Source organism: Penicillium alfredii, assembly GCF_028826965.1.
Source record: "Penicillium alfredii strain IBT 34128 chromosome Unknown utg000001l_segment0_segment0, whole genome shotgun sequence".
NCBI lineage: Eukaryota > Fungi > Ascomycota > Eurotiomycetes > Eurotiales > Aspergillaceae > Penicillium > Penicillium alfredii.
Window position 1 is genome coordinate 325,886 of NW_026622698.1, and position 14,303 is coordinate 340,188.

A 14,303-nucleotide genomic window follows, 5' to 3' on the forward strand; every position below is an offset into this window, starting at 1 on the left:
GAATTTCACTTCACCAGTCATGCCAATATAATGCTAATGAACCCTGGAATGATCAGCACTTCTGCGCGCAATGGCAGACAAACTCATCCCCGGCATCCCTCATGCGACTCGCATTGCAATTCTACAACAGACGGACACCCAAGATCATCCAGGAGACGGCTCACAGCCACCCCAGGAAAAGTCAGTTCTGGAAAGTGTGCTGAGCAGCGACGAAGCCCGGAATGAGACGGTGCGCACGGCAGATTGTAAGGACATCGTGCGAACTATATCCAATATTGTTTATTGACCAGCCCGCCAGTTCTATCCAAGAGCTTTGAAACAGAGGATCCGCTGGAGCCGGTGCGAGCAATCCGTAGAGTCCGTCATGAGAAAACCTCCAGACAGCTGTTTTTGGCTCAGAAGAATGCCAGCTTGAAGAGCGGAGCGAGAGGTCTTCAGGCCAGGAAAGATCTGAAGACTGCTGAATCGAAAATGGAAGCCTCACAAGAATTGTATGTCCCCGAATTGTCTCTATGTGTGGATTGGTCTAATTCCAACCAGACTGGCTCAAGATGAAGATACCATCGATGCCGAGACGGTGCAGACTGACACACAGGCTGCTGTGGAAACACTGCAAAACCTACAGTCCCAGCTTGAAGAGGTATAGAATGATACTTGGGTTGCCGATGAATTCCACTGACATTCATGCAGATGAAACTTGCCAAAATGGAACAGCAAGCTCGGCGGATCTTGATCGGCCTCGGCTTCAAAGAAGACGCTCTCAACAAACGAGTCTCGACTCTCTCGGGCGGCTGGCGCATGCGGTGCATGCTAGCTAGCGTTCTAATCCAAGACCCTGATATCATGATCCTCGACGAGCCGACCAACTTCTTAGATCTTCTTGGGGTGGTGTGGCTCGAGAACTACCTGCAGCAACTGCGCGAGACATCCCAAACAACAATTGTGTTGGTCTCGCATGATCGAGATTTCGTCAATGCCGTCTGCGAAGAGATCGTGATCCTTCGCGACCAGAAACTGTCTTATTTTCGCGGAAACCTGTCCGCATACGAACAAGACTTCGAGGAGCAGAAGATCTACTGGGGACGCATGAAAGAGGCACAGGAGCGGCAGATCGCACACATGGAAGCCAGTATCCGGGATAACATGAAGATCGGGAAGAAGACTAACGACGACAACAAACTCCGGCAAGCCAAGTCGCGCCAGAAGAAGGTCGATGACCGGATGGGACTGCAGGTCAGCGCGAACGGAGGCCGGTTCAAACTGAACCGCGACTTGGTTGGTTACCACTTGTCCAGCCGTGCTGAGATCGAAGTCCCGACGGACGAAAAGGGCGCGACCATGAGCCTGCCCGATGCGACGGAGCTGCGGTTCCCAGGGCCCCTGGTGTCCCTCGAGGGAGTTGTCTTCAAGTATAAGAGCAGTCCGCGGGTGATTCTGGATGACGTGAACCTGGTCGTCCATATGGGTGACCGCGTCGGGGTGATGGGTCTAAATGGATCGGGCAAAACGACCCTCGTCCATGTTTTGACGGGACAGATCTCGCCATCCAATGGCAAGATGGCGACGCATTCGCGGTTGAAGGTGGGCTACTATGGCCAACACTCGGTGGAAGAGCTCCAAGAGCGTGGTCAAGGGGAGCCCGGTCTGACGGCATTGGGGTTGTTGATGGCTGAGGCCGAGGGCTCACTGAACGAAGGTGCTATACGAGGTCTGCTGTCGTCAATGGGCCTCCCTGGCCGCATCGCATCTGATGTGCCCGTGGGCAAACTGTCCGGTGGCCAATTGGTAAGTTATGGAAGCCATTCTACGGCGCATCATCTTTCAAAGTGACTTATGTCTCGTCTCTATAGGTCCGCCTGGCACTGGCCCGAATCGTCTGGAGTGCACCGCAGCTCCTCATCCTCGACGAAATTACCACCCACCTGGATTTCCACACGGTCACGGCGCTGGCGTCGGCCCTGTCTTCGTTCAATGGTGCAATCTTGTTGGTCTCCCACGACCGATTCTTGGTGCGGTCTGTGATCGAGGGCAAGCGAGACACCGACCACAAACTCGATGAAGACTTTGAAGGACTGGAAGAAGAAACCGAAGAGACGCAGAGCCGCCGCCGGTCAGTGTATGTGCTTAAGGCGGGCAAGTTGAGTGAGCAGCAGAATGGGGTGGAGCAGTTTGAGAAGAGCCTGGTAAAGCGGGTACAAAAAATGCTGCCACCAGTGTAGATTGCTCTTTTATAATGAACTTAAGAGCATCATTAAGATATAAAGAATAATGCAGCCATACCTCAGCAAACCTTGGAAATGTATGATGCCATCGCGATGACTCAGCGCGGAGTCCACCGAAGGGCATGTCCATGCGATAAGACTCTTTGCCCACTTTGCCCCTCAATCTTTCTCTTTTCGAAGTTCTGGTGGGAGCCCTCATTGTGGATTTATATATCGCACAATGACACCGTATCTTACCTGAAGACTTGCTGAATGGCCATGCTGTGCAAGCGGGTTTGGTCGTGTCCTCGGATCCCCCGATCCTGGGGAACCGCGTCTCTATCGACTCGACTGCAGAGCACCCAGGCAGACGCCAGACTCAACCCCCAAGCCGTCGCATCGCCGACCGAGCTCCCACCTGCACAGCGCCCAACCGCATCCCGGCTTTCCGCGCTGCAGTCCGCGAAGCCGTTCTCCGCATTCCTGACCGACACCTTCAACCGGCAACATGATTACCTCCGGATTAGCGTGACGGAGCGGTGCAACCTCCGCTGCCTCTACTGCATGCCGGAGGAAGGGATCGAGCTGTCACCGTCGGCGCGGCTCCTTACATCCCCGGAGATTGTGTATCTCTCGTCTCTGTTCGTGTCACAAGGCGTGACCAAGATCCGGTTGACGGGCGGCGAGCCGACAGTGCGCAAGGACATTGTGCCGCTGATGCAGCAGATCGGCGATTTGCGACGGCACGGGCTGCGTGAGCTCTGTCTGACCACCAACGGCATCTCATTGCACCGCAAACTCGACTCGATGGTCGAGGCCGGGTTGACAGGGGTCAACCTCAGTCTCGACACGCTGGATCCGTTCCAGTTCCAGATCATGACGAGGCGCAAGGGATTCGAGGCCGTTATGAAGAGTATCGATCGGATACTCGAGATGAACAAAGCCGGGGCCGGGATCAAGCTGAAGGTCAACTGCGTGATGATGCGCGGTGTGAATGATCGCGAGATCCTGCCTTTCGTGGAACTGGGCCGTGAGAAGCCCATCGAGGTGCGGTTCATCGAGTACATGCCCTTTGACGGGAACAAGTGGAACCGCGGCAAGATGTTCCCGTACCAGGAGATGCTGGCTGTGATCCGGGAGAAGTACCCCACGCTCGAGAAAGTCACCGATCACAAGAATGACACCAGCAAGACTTACCGGGTCCCGGGGTTCCAAGGCCGTGTGGGATTCATTACTAGCATGACACACAACTTTTGTGGCACTTGCAACCGACTGCGGATCACCAGCGACGGGAACCTCAAAGTGTGTCTTTTTGGAAATTCCGAGGTGTCGCTTCGGGACATTGTTCGCAAGGAGAATGACGGGCAGCCTATTGACGCGAGTGCGATGGAACACCTGCAGCTGATGGAGACGGTGCATACTGCGGCCCGCATCCATGACGAGGGTGGATTGGTGAACGAGCGGGAACAGGAGATTCTCGACCTCATTGGCATGGCCGTGAAGCGCAAGAAGGCCAAACATGCCGGCATGGGGCAGTTGGAGAACATGAAGAACAGGCCCATGATTCTGATCGGTGGGTAGGCTCGTTCTTGATTTGATTATTGGAAACGATTTATGATCTATATACCTTGTTCATGACCCCTAATGGGTATTTACGATGTTGGAGCCAAGGCTTGATATCTTGTACTTATGAAATTGATGTATTCTGGCTTTGGATTTCGCTAATAGTGAACTAGATAATCCACCAGTTTCCAGTCGTTTCACAGCCAGACAAGGCCGTGGTCTGCTCTTAGGAATGCCCCTACATTTTCTACCACCTTCTTCTGCTCCACACGCTCGACTATGCCATAGCAGACATTCTAAGCCAGACTCTGAACCCGCACCCGAGACCCGTCCCCAGCAACCCACCTCTCTCCCTACAAATTCAGACCCAGACCTGCCACATCTAACCCCATCCAAAACCGTACACATGACTCAAATCACCTCGAAGCCAGAAACACAACGACAAGCCACAGCAGCATGCCACGTCTCTTTCTCCAACCCCCGGCCCTGGGGGCTTCTCCGACACGGGCAGCACACACACAAAGGGGACGTATTCAGCGTCGCGCGCATTGCCGGCATCATGGCGGCCAAGCGAACCCCGGACCTTATCCCGCTCTGCCATCCGGGGATTGGCATCACGGGCGTCGAGATCAGTGTGGAGCTCGCTAGTCCGGACGAGCAGCGGTCTTCAAAACACGGTGCTATGCAGATTGTGGCGACTGTCAGCTGTTCTGGGCGCACTGGGGTCGAGATGGAGGCTATGACGGCGGTGACGGGGGCCGCATTGACGGTGTATGATATGCTCAAGGCTGTGGATAAGGGGATGGAGATTGGGGGAGTGCGGTTGTTGGAGAAGAAGGGGGGGAAGAGTGGGCACTGGGTGCGAGGGTCATAAATTTGGAATACCTGGCATTGGTCTATCTAATTCTTGATTCCTTTCAAGCGAGGATTTCTTGTCCCAAGTATATAAACCAAATAGCCTTCGCCAAGCTCTCGGGCCGTTGCTAAATTCTCCGTTCAATGTTCATTTTTTTTTCTTCTCTGAACGATTTGACAACTACAATAACTCTGAAATTTCCTCTTTGCTAGTCTTTGTCTTGCTGGTTCTTCTTTTCCTTGGAGTTCTCAGTACTCGGGGCTGGGGAGGCCACACCGATCCTGACGAGAAAATCTCTGCGAAGCCCACATTCTCGAACCCGGATTCGTCTTGCCTTTGAGCCATCCCTTCTTTTCTTGTTTTCTATTGTTTCTTTCTGTTTTCTATTCTATTTGGTATCCGAACATTACACCAAAAACAATGGCTACCTGGATTCGCACTGTTGTAGTCCGAGACTCCTGGGGCTGGTAGCGGTGTGCACATCCTCTATCTTAAAGGGGGATCCATCAACGCATATCTCTCCAATCTCGAATTTAGTCCGGGTGGACGTGCCATCAAAATGAAGCTCTATGCCATGCTAATCCGTGCGTTTGATCCCTAATTCCTCTACTGTTCTTCTTCGACTGACCACCTTGTTTCTTTCTATAGCTCGCAAATGGCGTGGGTCTATTGCCCATGCTATTCTGGCGGTGTTGCCGCCATTCAACTTTTTGACTGTGCATTATGTCTATTTTATTGGGACATGTTTGGTTACAAGTGTGATCTTCTACTTGACGTCCACTCCATGGCGCAGCGTTTCTTATGTTGACTCGCTGTTCATGTGTGTCAGTGCCATGACGGGAGCCGGGCTGAACGTGGTATGTGATTTTCTACCTTCTTTTCTTCTTGTTTTTGTGTATACTTTGATTAGTACTAACCATTGTTCAGGTGGACCTTTCAACTCTAAACACTTTCCAGCAAGCAATCCTATTTGCGCTGCTCATTCTGGGCTCGGCCATTCTTGTCTCTAGCACTGTTCTCATGGTGCGCAAGCGAGCATTTGAAGCCAAACTCAATGGCGTCTCGCAGTCTTCTCGACGTGCATCGTCGTATGAATTGCAGATCGAGACTTCGAAACACCCTCTCGAGGGTCAGGATGAGATCCCTCCCAGAGGCCATGCCAAGGCCCAGAGCAGCAAAGCTGTCCCCCAAACCACAGTGACCGTCAATGAAGACACCACAGAACCAGTCCTTCATGACGATGATATCCTGTGGATCGACGATGACCAGGTCACCGTCAGCGACTCACGCTCCCGGCATCACCATCACCACCATCACCACCGAGTCTTCCCAATGGCCGGCGTTGGAGCACGACCAGATCTAAGCAACCACCCACGCGACGCCACGCCTACTCAGCCCGTCTACAACAAAGACAAAGACAACAAAGATTCCGGATCCGGACTCAAGGGCATTATCCGCGGCACACAGAAATACTTCACCCCAAAGGGAACGGTCTCGCGCAACTCGCAGTTCCACGGCCTAACCTCAACCGAGCGCGAGGAACTAGGCGGAGTCGAGTACAAGGCCGTGTCATTCCTGTCGGCGATCGTGCCACTGTACTTCGTGCTATTTCTTGTTCTGGGTATTGTCGGCGTCGGCGGCTGGCTGCAGGCTAATCACCCGGACGTCACGCGCGGCAATGGCCTGTCGCCGTTCTGGACTGGGGCCTTTTTTGCGGTTTCTGCGTTTGTGAATAGTGGCATGTCTCTTCTCGATGCTAATATGACTGCCCTGCAGCTGAAGTGCGTAGCCCACCCTCTCCCCCTCCCACATTCCCATCTCTTTACTTACCGTGTGCAATTAAACATGCTGACTCCTCTGTATAGCGCGTACCCGCTTGTGACGATGGGTATGCTCATTCTTGCTGGGAACACGCTCTTCCCGTGTTTTCTGCGGTTCATCATCTGGAGCATGCGGATAATGCTGCCGGACAAGCCGGCGTGGCAGTCGTGGCGGGTGACTCTTGATTTTATTCTGGAGCATCCTCGACGTGTAAGTTTCCCTATAAATCGCCTGTCCATTCTTATTTCAAAACAGTGTTGTTAATCACCGGCACCAGGTGTACACGAACCTATTTCCTGCCCGCCATACATGGTATCTCCTCGGGACGATCATCATTCTGAACGGGATTGACTGGGCTGCCTTTGAGCTGTTGTCAATTGGGAACAAGGAAATTGAGGTCTTGCCTACGGAGTACCGTGTGTTGGACGGGCTGTTTCAAGCGTTAGGTTTGTACCTTCTATCACTACATAGTTGACTCTGGTCTTGCTGATAACTTTTGCATGAAGCTGTGCGCGCTGGCGGGTTTTATGTGGTGACTATCGCCGATCTCCGGCAAGGATTGCTTGTTCTATATGGTAAGAGTGATCTATATACTCCCGAGGAAATATGCCCAGCTAACGAATGGACCAGTTTTGATGATGGTAAGACAGACCAGTATTGCACTGGCATCTCAACAACTAACCGTGCTATGAACAGTATGTGTCTGCATTTCCAGTGCTGGTCACAATCCGGTAAGTCTCTACCCACTTTTTTCCCCCTTCAGTATTCAGCTGCCCTGCAAGAAAAAGAATTCAAGCCCTAACACCATATTAGCAACACAAACGTCTACGAAGAACGCTCCCTGGGCATCTACGCGCACGACGAAACTGAGGAACGCCCCTCAAACACAAGCCGCAGCAACGTACTCATGGACGTAATCCGGCCCCACCTCGGCCGACCCCGACTCTCCGAGTCCTCACGCGGCTACTTCGTGCACCAGCAGCTACGCTCACAGCTCAGTCACGACATCTGGTGGATAGCGCTAGCAGTGCTGTTCATAGCGATCGCCGAATCGGACCGGTTCGCGTCGCAGCCCGTGGCGTTTGCGACATTCAATGTGATTTTTGAGGTTGTGTCGGCGTATGGCTGTGTGGGCGTCAGTGTTGGGTTCCCCGGGAAGAACTACTCGTTCTGTGGGGCGTGGCATCCCATTAGTAAATTGATCTTGGCTGCTGTTGCGCTACGGGGCCGCCATCGGGGTCTGCCTGTTGCTATTGATCGGGCGGTTATGTTGCCCACTGAGGCGTTGGCTTGGGCTGAGGAGGAAGATGCGGCGGTGCGGAGGGAGAGGTCTAGGGCTTGGGGGGATCGGATGCCGCTTGGGTCGGTGTAGAAACACCCTCCCAAACTTGCTATTGTCTGCTTTTTTTCATGCATGGCGGGTTGCGGGATTGCTTTGCATCGCTTTGCAGGAATTGATGAATTCAGGATTCTTTTGATGTGCACCGAATACCCCGGGTGTAGTAGATATGCCACAGTTGCAAAACAGAGAAACAAAACATGTACAGATATCCTAGGGAATAGAAGAAGGAAAAATCTACTCCTCCATCTCGAGCTCGTCTTCGTCTTCGTCCTCCTCTTCCTCCTCGTTCTCGCTCTCCCACTCTTCCTCCTCGCCGTTGTCGTTGTCATCATCACTGCCACCCAAACCGCCCATCAGCTGGTCATTATCGCCACGCTTTTTCTGCTCAGCTCTGCGCTTTTCTTCCTCGCGACGGCCCTCCTCAACAATGGCAGCACGCTCCTCCCGCAACTTGCGCTGCGTCTTGACAAACGCACCCAGCGGGGTAGTCTCCCAGTCAACATCCTTTAGGAAGGAGTCAACCTCGGTGCGGTTGCGCGGCGCATACGAGACGTTCAGACGACGCTCCTCGATCCAACGGGCATTAGTCTCAACCTTCTGTACGAGCAGCAAGATCATCTGGTTGATCTTGGCATTCTTGTTGCCGCCCGCACGGGCAGAGACTTGCTTCAGCCAGCGCTTGAGGGCAACGATAACAGGGACAGACAGCTCCGGGAAGGCGATGTGCTTGGACCACAAGACAAAGAACTCAGACAGAAGCTCCGAGACTTGCTCCCCGACGCCATCCTGGTAGACGCGCGACCGCAGATAGGATTTCGGGGCACGGATGGCGATGTGGAAGTCGAGTTGCTTGAGCGTGCTGGACTTGGGGGGCTTGCGCATCTCGGCTGAGGTCAGGACCTCCAGCAGCGACGAGGCCAGTGGGATGTAGGTGCCCGTGGCGCGAGAGACGCGCAGCAGAGCACGCGTCAGCTGGAAGCGCAGCGGGAAGTACTGCGCTGTCGGAATTAGGCGCATCGCGCCCAGCGTGATCTGAACCACCGGGTAAATCAGCGGGCGCAGCGCCGACTGCTTGCCGGTCTGGGCCTCGACGAGTCCGTCGCAGTGCTGCGAAAGCACGCGAGACCAGAAGTCCAGTGAGTGGACGTACTGCCAGTTGTAGATGGTCTTGTACGACTCCTTAGACGTGTTCGTGATACTGCTGCGCAGGTGCATCGCCAACTGCCGGATGAAGCTAAAGCCCGTCGTGTACGAGACGTTCTGGTCAATGCCCCAAATCTCCGCCGCCGAGTTCTTCAACAGGTTGACACCAGCCAGAGTGTGGATTGTCGTGTTGCGGCTGCCCTTGACCACGCCCTCGTACGTCGCCTTGAGCACCGTCTCCCTAATACCCGGGTCACCCAGAACCATGAGTCGGCGCAGGAGTAGGAAAGCAGTGATCCGGGTTGCATCGGCGCTGGAAACGTCCGCCCAGATCCCGACAATGGTCTTGACGAGTGTTTTCAGCACTTTCCGGAACTGCAGCAGGTACGGCAGCATGGGCTCGATCGCCGAGAGAGTGAGTTTGAGGGTTGATGAGTCAGACAGGTTCAACAAAAGCTGGTGGACAGATGAGGTGTAGGATTTGATCAGAGGTGTCAGGGTGTGGAACTTCTTCGAGTCCAGCGATACCCTGATCTTGCCGCCGGCGGTTTCTTTAACGGGGAGGTGGTGTGCGAGAACCCTAGGAACGACATTGAGAGCCGTCACAAGAACCTGGTGGTAGACATTCGGATCAGAAATGGAGTATTTCTGCTCCTGGGCTTCGACATCGTTGACATGGGCTGCGGCGCGGAAAGCGAGCACAACTTGGCGCATGGCGCGGATCGAGTGTTGCTCTTCCATCAATTTCTGCCACTTCTTCACCATTGGGATCGTAAGCGTGTTATCTTCGGGCTCTTCCTCCTCGTCGTCCTTCTTGGCCTTCTTCTTTTTCTTCTTAGCGGGACCTTCCTCTTCTTCTTCGCCCGCCTCGCCTTCACTCAGATCGTCGACCTCCGCCAAGTCGCCCTGGTCGCCGAAATCGAGCAATTCCGCATCGTTCTCCTTGAGATATTTGTAGAACTCCGGGTCCTTCTCCTTCAATGCCTCCAGCTGATCCTTGTGCTCGTCGAAATCATTGGCACTGCTTGCGTCGTCGTCATTCTCGCTCGGCGGAGCATCGTCTTCACCATCCTCCGAGGCCGAAGCTGAATCGTCTTCCTCCGCTTGTTGTTGAGCTTCAGAGCGCTTGCGCTTGCCGATCTTGGGGGTGACATCCTTTTTCTGTGCCTTCTTCCCGTTTGTCGCAGCATTGGGCAGGTCAAAACCGCCGGCAAAAAAGTCGTCGACGTTCATTTCCGCGAAAGCATTCTGCTTTTTCGTCTGCTCAGGACTCAGCTCGGTCGCATCCTCGGCTTCGGCACGCCGGCTGGCATTTTGGGCCTTTCGCTTGTCATTCTGCTGGTGTCGTTGCTTAACCTTGGCTGAGGCCTTGCGCCGTTCAAGGGTATCCTTGAGATGCCTCTTCTCAAATTTCTTCGTAGATTTCTTTGCTGATCCGGCCATTGTGGCAGATACCGTCAATGGACTCTGTACGTAAACCGGGTTCTGGGTAGTTTTTTTGGCCGAGAAAGAAAAAAAAATTTGGCGGCGGGAAAACAGAGGGTCCGCCTTCGCGACCGCCTTTAGGACTCCGCATTGGATGACATGCTTGTTGATCGCATCCATCCGAGGGTTCCAACGATTTCTTGTCTGTGAACATTCTGAACATTTTGATGGGCACGATGTATGCCCAGCACCTGCTGTCGTATGCACCAACCCCATACAGCTACACACCGAACCCTGCGCGGTCGGCCTCAATCAATCTTGATGAAGTATGCAGCTCCCGAGCTTTATACACTTTATACTGGTGCCCAGCGACTGACTGGGTGACATTTGACAGGAAGTGAAACTGGCTGGCAGCTCAACAGAGCGCGATCTGTACGAGTCACTCGCTGAGATCTACAGTATCATCATCACACTGGATGGCCTTGAGAAGGCATACATCAAAGATGTGGTCAGCGAAGCAGAATACACCGAGACATGCACAAGGCTATTGAAGCAATATAAGTCCAGTCTAGGGGATGACTCGGTTGCTCGCGAATTCGTGGATCTTGAAACTTTCAAGCGGACGTGGGGTGTGCGTGGGCCTTGAGTTTACCCCCAACAAAGCAACACCTCGGGCATGACATAACTGACACAACTGTGAACCATATAGTTGGAATGTCCACGAGCCACCGAGCGACTGCGTATCGGTCTTCCAGCCACTGTCGAGCAGGCATCCCACGGAGCCCCCGCTCCCAGCATGGGTGCGGCAGCAGCAGGGCCCGCTGGCGGTGCCTCGGGCAGTCTCATTCTAGCGGCGACCGAGAACTTCATTACATTCCTTGACGCGCTCAAACTCAACATGGTGTCCAAGGACGCGTTGCATCCGCTATTGTCAGAGGTGATCCAGTCGGTGAATAAAGTGACGGACGGCGAGTTTGAGAACCGCGGCAAGATCATCCAGTGGTTGATATCCCTAAACCAAATGCGCGCTACCGAGGAATTGAGCGAGGAACAGGCGCGGGAACTGGCCTTTGATATCGAGCAAGCATACCAAGGGTTCAAGGCGACGCTGAATTGATGTGCTCGGCCGAAACAAATATACGATTGAACGTGCATTGGGAACGGCGTTTGAATTGGACCATATTACGAAGCGTTTGCGCATTATATCCAGCTACCTTGGCCACTACCTTGGCCGAGCATCAAGTAGCATCAATTTCATACACTTGCAATTTATTGTTGGTGCCTGAACCCTCGGGCGCAAACAGACCCGCGGGACCGCCGCACCAGCCTTTCCTCTTTGGGATTTTTCTTTTCCTCCTGCCGACGTTGCTTCCAGCTTGTTCACTCCCAATTGTCTCGCATATGCCTTGCTTCGATTCCCAAGTCTGCACACGATGATCAGTGCCACGGCTGACGAGCCACTTAACGGTCAGTCCCGCTTTACCAGTTCCACTAAGATAATGGCACTGATAAGAGACCAGTGCTCGACCTCCCGCAGATTTACCAGAAGCCCTCGGGGACCGACCTCGTCAAGGCTCTAACGTTATTGACCCTGCAACCACGCACATTTGGCACCAGCGAGGATGCCGTCAAGGGCCCGGCGGTGCAGCCGACCGGCGTGACTCGCTATCTCACCTCGATCGTCGCGAGTCCACTGTCCTGGCTGGAGACCGATGAACTCCGCGAGGCCGTGTGGGATGCCGCCGCCTCTCGGCTGAGCGAGCGGTCCGGTCGCACGGGTAAGCATACTTTTTTTTTCTCTGTGTATTGTCGGATCTTTTTGCAGTCTGTTAACTCTTTTCCCGTTTGCCCCGCAGCTATGCCAGCCATGTCGCGCATCTTCCCAGTGCCCAGCTCCTCGGGCGAAGACTATACACTCACCCTACACGAACCATCCATAACAGCCGACAATCTCGGCATGAAAACCTGGGTATCTTCCTACCTTCTCTCGCGCCGCCTACACAACCTCTTCGGGTCTCCGCCGGAACTAGTCCCGTCAGAATCCATCAACCACACGCCCGCGACTGAAGAAAACCAAAGACCTCTCCGGGCACTGGAACTGGGTTCCGGCACAGGACTCGTCGGACTTGCCTTCGCGGCTCTCCGAGGCAAATCCGCCAGCATCCATCTCACCGATCTCCCCGAAATCGTGCCGAACCTCGCCCACAACGCTGCACTGAACGTCGAGCTACTCACTCGAACCGAGGCGACTGTGACAACAGGTGTGCTGGACTGGTCCGTGACGCCGAACCCATTGCCCGCACCCGAGGAGCGCTTCGATGTGATCCTCGCAGCCGACCCGCTGTACTCGCCCAACCACCCCCGCTGGCTCGTGGATACAATCGGGCCCTGGTTGAGTCGCGGACTGGACGCACGGGTTGTAGCTGAAATGCCGCTGCGCGATGCGTATCTGCCGCAAGTGCAGGAGTTCCGTCAGCGGATGGTGGACCTTGGGCTGGCGGTCGTTGCGGAGGGCCAGGAAGTCGGCTACGACGACTGGGAGAGTGCGGATGGAGATGCGCTGGCTGTCAAGTGTTGGTGGTCGGTCTGGGGGTGGTGTGAGAAGGTGTGATTTACAGTACTCTCGGGATGGGTGCGACATCATGACATTATGAATAGACGATATACGATAGACAAGAATCGAGTCCTAGAACTAGATGATTGGCAATCCATTCAGCTTGGACTGCAGAACGAATGAATCCTGCTCGTCTAATAGAGGGACACATGAAATCAATGAAGTGAGTTCATGAGACACGAATATTGATGCAGTAACACGTATATACCTCTCGCCAAGTCTAGTATACATCTTTCATTGCACCTTTCCCCTCGAATCCACCGGCCAAATTTCCTCAATCACCCCATTGCGATACGCAAAATAGAAATCATGCAGATTAACCGTGGGATCAATATGGCTCGGGATCATCTCAACGCGATCCCCAACCGCAAGATCCGGCGTGCCCTCCTCCCAAGTCAAGGAGCCCTGCTCATCACCCAGAACTCCATAAGTATACCTCGAGTCCTTGCACTCAGCCAACCCACTATCAGTAGTCAACGACTTCAACCCGCTGTCAATAGTCACGGCGCGGGGACCCTGTTTGCTCACGACCGTCGACAGAATCGTTAGGCTACTGGAATAGAACGTGCCCACGGCATTGCGATAATCGGTATCCATGAAGATAAATGAGCCAGGCTGCAGCTCCGTCACGCCGGGGACAGTGGCACAGAACTCGGCCGTGCCCGTTCCGCCGGTTGTAACGACGTCGATATTGTAGCCGGCGCTGCGCAGCGCGTCCGCAGTGCCGGTCAGGATACTCATTGAATGCAGGCACTGCGCCTTGCGATCTTCACGGTCATGCAGATGCTGCAAATGGCCCTCGTACCCCTGCACACCAATGAGATTCAGATGCGGCTGTTTGGCAATATGGCGCGCCAGAGCGAGCGCCGGCTCCCCGGGCTTAACGCCCGTGCGATGAAGTCCGACATCGAGATCGATCAGCACCGAAATCGGCTCGTCGATCCCGGAACTAGCCAACGCATCATTAATCGCCGAGGCACCGACGTTGCTATCGACGACGATGCGGATCTGACGGTGCGAGCGGAACAATTCCACAAGGCGCTGGACCTTGGGGGCGCCAATAATCTCACATGTAATGAGTAGGTCGTCGAAGCCCGTGGCGGCGATGGCTTCGGCCTCGCTGACTTTGGCGACGCAGCCGCCCTTTGCGCCGGCGGCGACGAGCCTGTTGGCGAGGATGGCGCTCTTGGTTGTTTTGAGGTGCGGGCGGATGTTCAGGCCCGTGGGGAGGAGTTTGGACATGAGTTTTTGGATGTTGGCTTGGACGAGGTCGAGGTCGGCGATCATTGAGGGCGTGTCGAGGCTGGATAGCCTGTCGCCGACTTTGGGGGAGTACAT

General features: G+C 54.3%; 8 protein-coding genes across 8 annotated transcripts; 6 read left to right on the plus strand and 2 right to left on the minus strand.

Annotated features, from left to right (window-relative positions):
* Positions 1-70: 70 nt before the first annotated feature.
* NUU61_000117 (uncharacterized protein) lies at positions 71-286 on the plus strand (the record flags this gene model as incomplete). The annotated part of the gene is made up of 1 exon (XM_056650701.1): positions 71-286. One exon carries the CDS (start codon positions 71-73, stop codon positions 284-286), a length of 216 nt encoding a protein of 71 aa, XP_056515551.1.
* A 419-nt stretch (positions 287-705) lies between these two features.
* On the plus strand, positions 706-2,219 carry NUU61_000118 (ABC-F family ATP-binding cassette domain-containing protein; the record flags this gene model as incomplete). The annotated part of the gene is made up of 2 exons (XM_056650702.1): positions 706-1,785; positions 1,851-2,219. 2 exons carry the CDS (start codon positions 706-708, stop codon positions 2,217-2,219), a joined length of 1,449 nt encoding a protein of 482 aa, XP_056515552.1.
* Positions 2,220-2,480: 261 nt separating this feature from the next.
* On the plus strand, positions 2,481-4,638 carry NUU61_000119 (molybdopterin cofactor biosynthetic protein; the record flags this gene model as incomplete). Its single annotated transcript, XM_056650703.1, has 2 exons — positions 2,481-3,774; positions 4,070-4,638. 2 exons carry the CDS (start codon positions 2,481-2,483, stop codon positions 4,636-4,638), a joined length of 1,863 nt encoding a protein of 620 aa, XP_056515553.1.
* An 815-nt stretch (positions 4,639-5,453) lies between these two features.
* Positions 5,454-7,813, plus strand: NUU61_000120 (uncharacterized protein; the record flags this gene model as incomplete). Its single annotated transcript, XM_056650704.1, has 5 exons — positions 5,454-5,477; positions 5,548-6,651; positions 6,719-6,887; positions 7,157-7,172; positions 7,255-7,813. The coding sequence occupies 5 exons, from the start codon at positions 5,454-5,456 to the stop codon at positions 7,811-7,813; spliced, it is 1,872 nt and encodes a 623-aa protein (XP_056515554.1).
* A 204-nt stretch (positions 7,814-8,017) lies between these two features.
* On the minus strand, positions 8,018-10,369 carry NUU61_000121 (mRNA-binding ribosome synthesis protein NOC2; the record flags this gene model as incomplete). Its single annotated transcript, XM_056650705.1, has 1 exon — positions 8,018-10,369. The coding sequence occupies one exon, from the start codon at positions 10,367-10,369 to the stop codon at positions 8,018-8,020; it is 2,352 nt and encodes a 783-aa protein (XP_056515555.1).
* A 218-nt stretch (positions 10,370-10,587) lies between these two features.
* On the plus strand, positions 10,588-11,468 carry NUU61_000122 (ESCRT-I subunit protein VPS28; the record flags this gene model as incomplete). Its single annotated transcript, XM_056650706.1, has 3 exons — positions 10,588-10,677; positions 10,746-10,982; positions 11,061-11,468. 3 exons carry the CDS (start codon positions 10,588-10,590, stop codon positions 11,466-11,468), a joined length of 735 nt encoding a protein of 244 aa, XP_056515556.1.
* Positions 11,469-11,784: 316 nt separating this feature from the next.
* NUU61_000123 (S-adenosylmethionine-dependent methyltransferase) lies at positions 11,785-12,962 on the plus strand (the record flags this gene model as incomplete). Its single annotated transcript, XM_056650707.1, has 3 exons — positions 11,785-11,818; positions 11,872-12,129; positions 12,208-12,962. The coding sequence occupies 3 exons, from the start codon at positions 11,785-11,787 to the stop codon at positions 12,960-12,962; spliced, it is 1,047 nt and encodes a 348-aa protein (XP_056515557.1).
* Positions 12,963-13,199: 237 nt separating this feature from the next.
* Positions 13,200-14,303, minus strand: NUU61_000124 (DSD1 family PLP-dependent enzyme; the record flags this gene model as incomplete). Its single annotated transcript, XM_056650708.1, has 1 exon — positions 13,200-14,303. The coding sequence occupies one exon, from the start codon at positions 14,301-14,303 to the stop codon at positions 13,200-13,202; it is 1,104 nt and encodes a 367-aa protein (XP_056515558.1).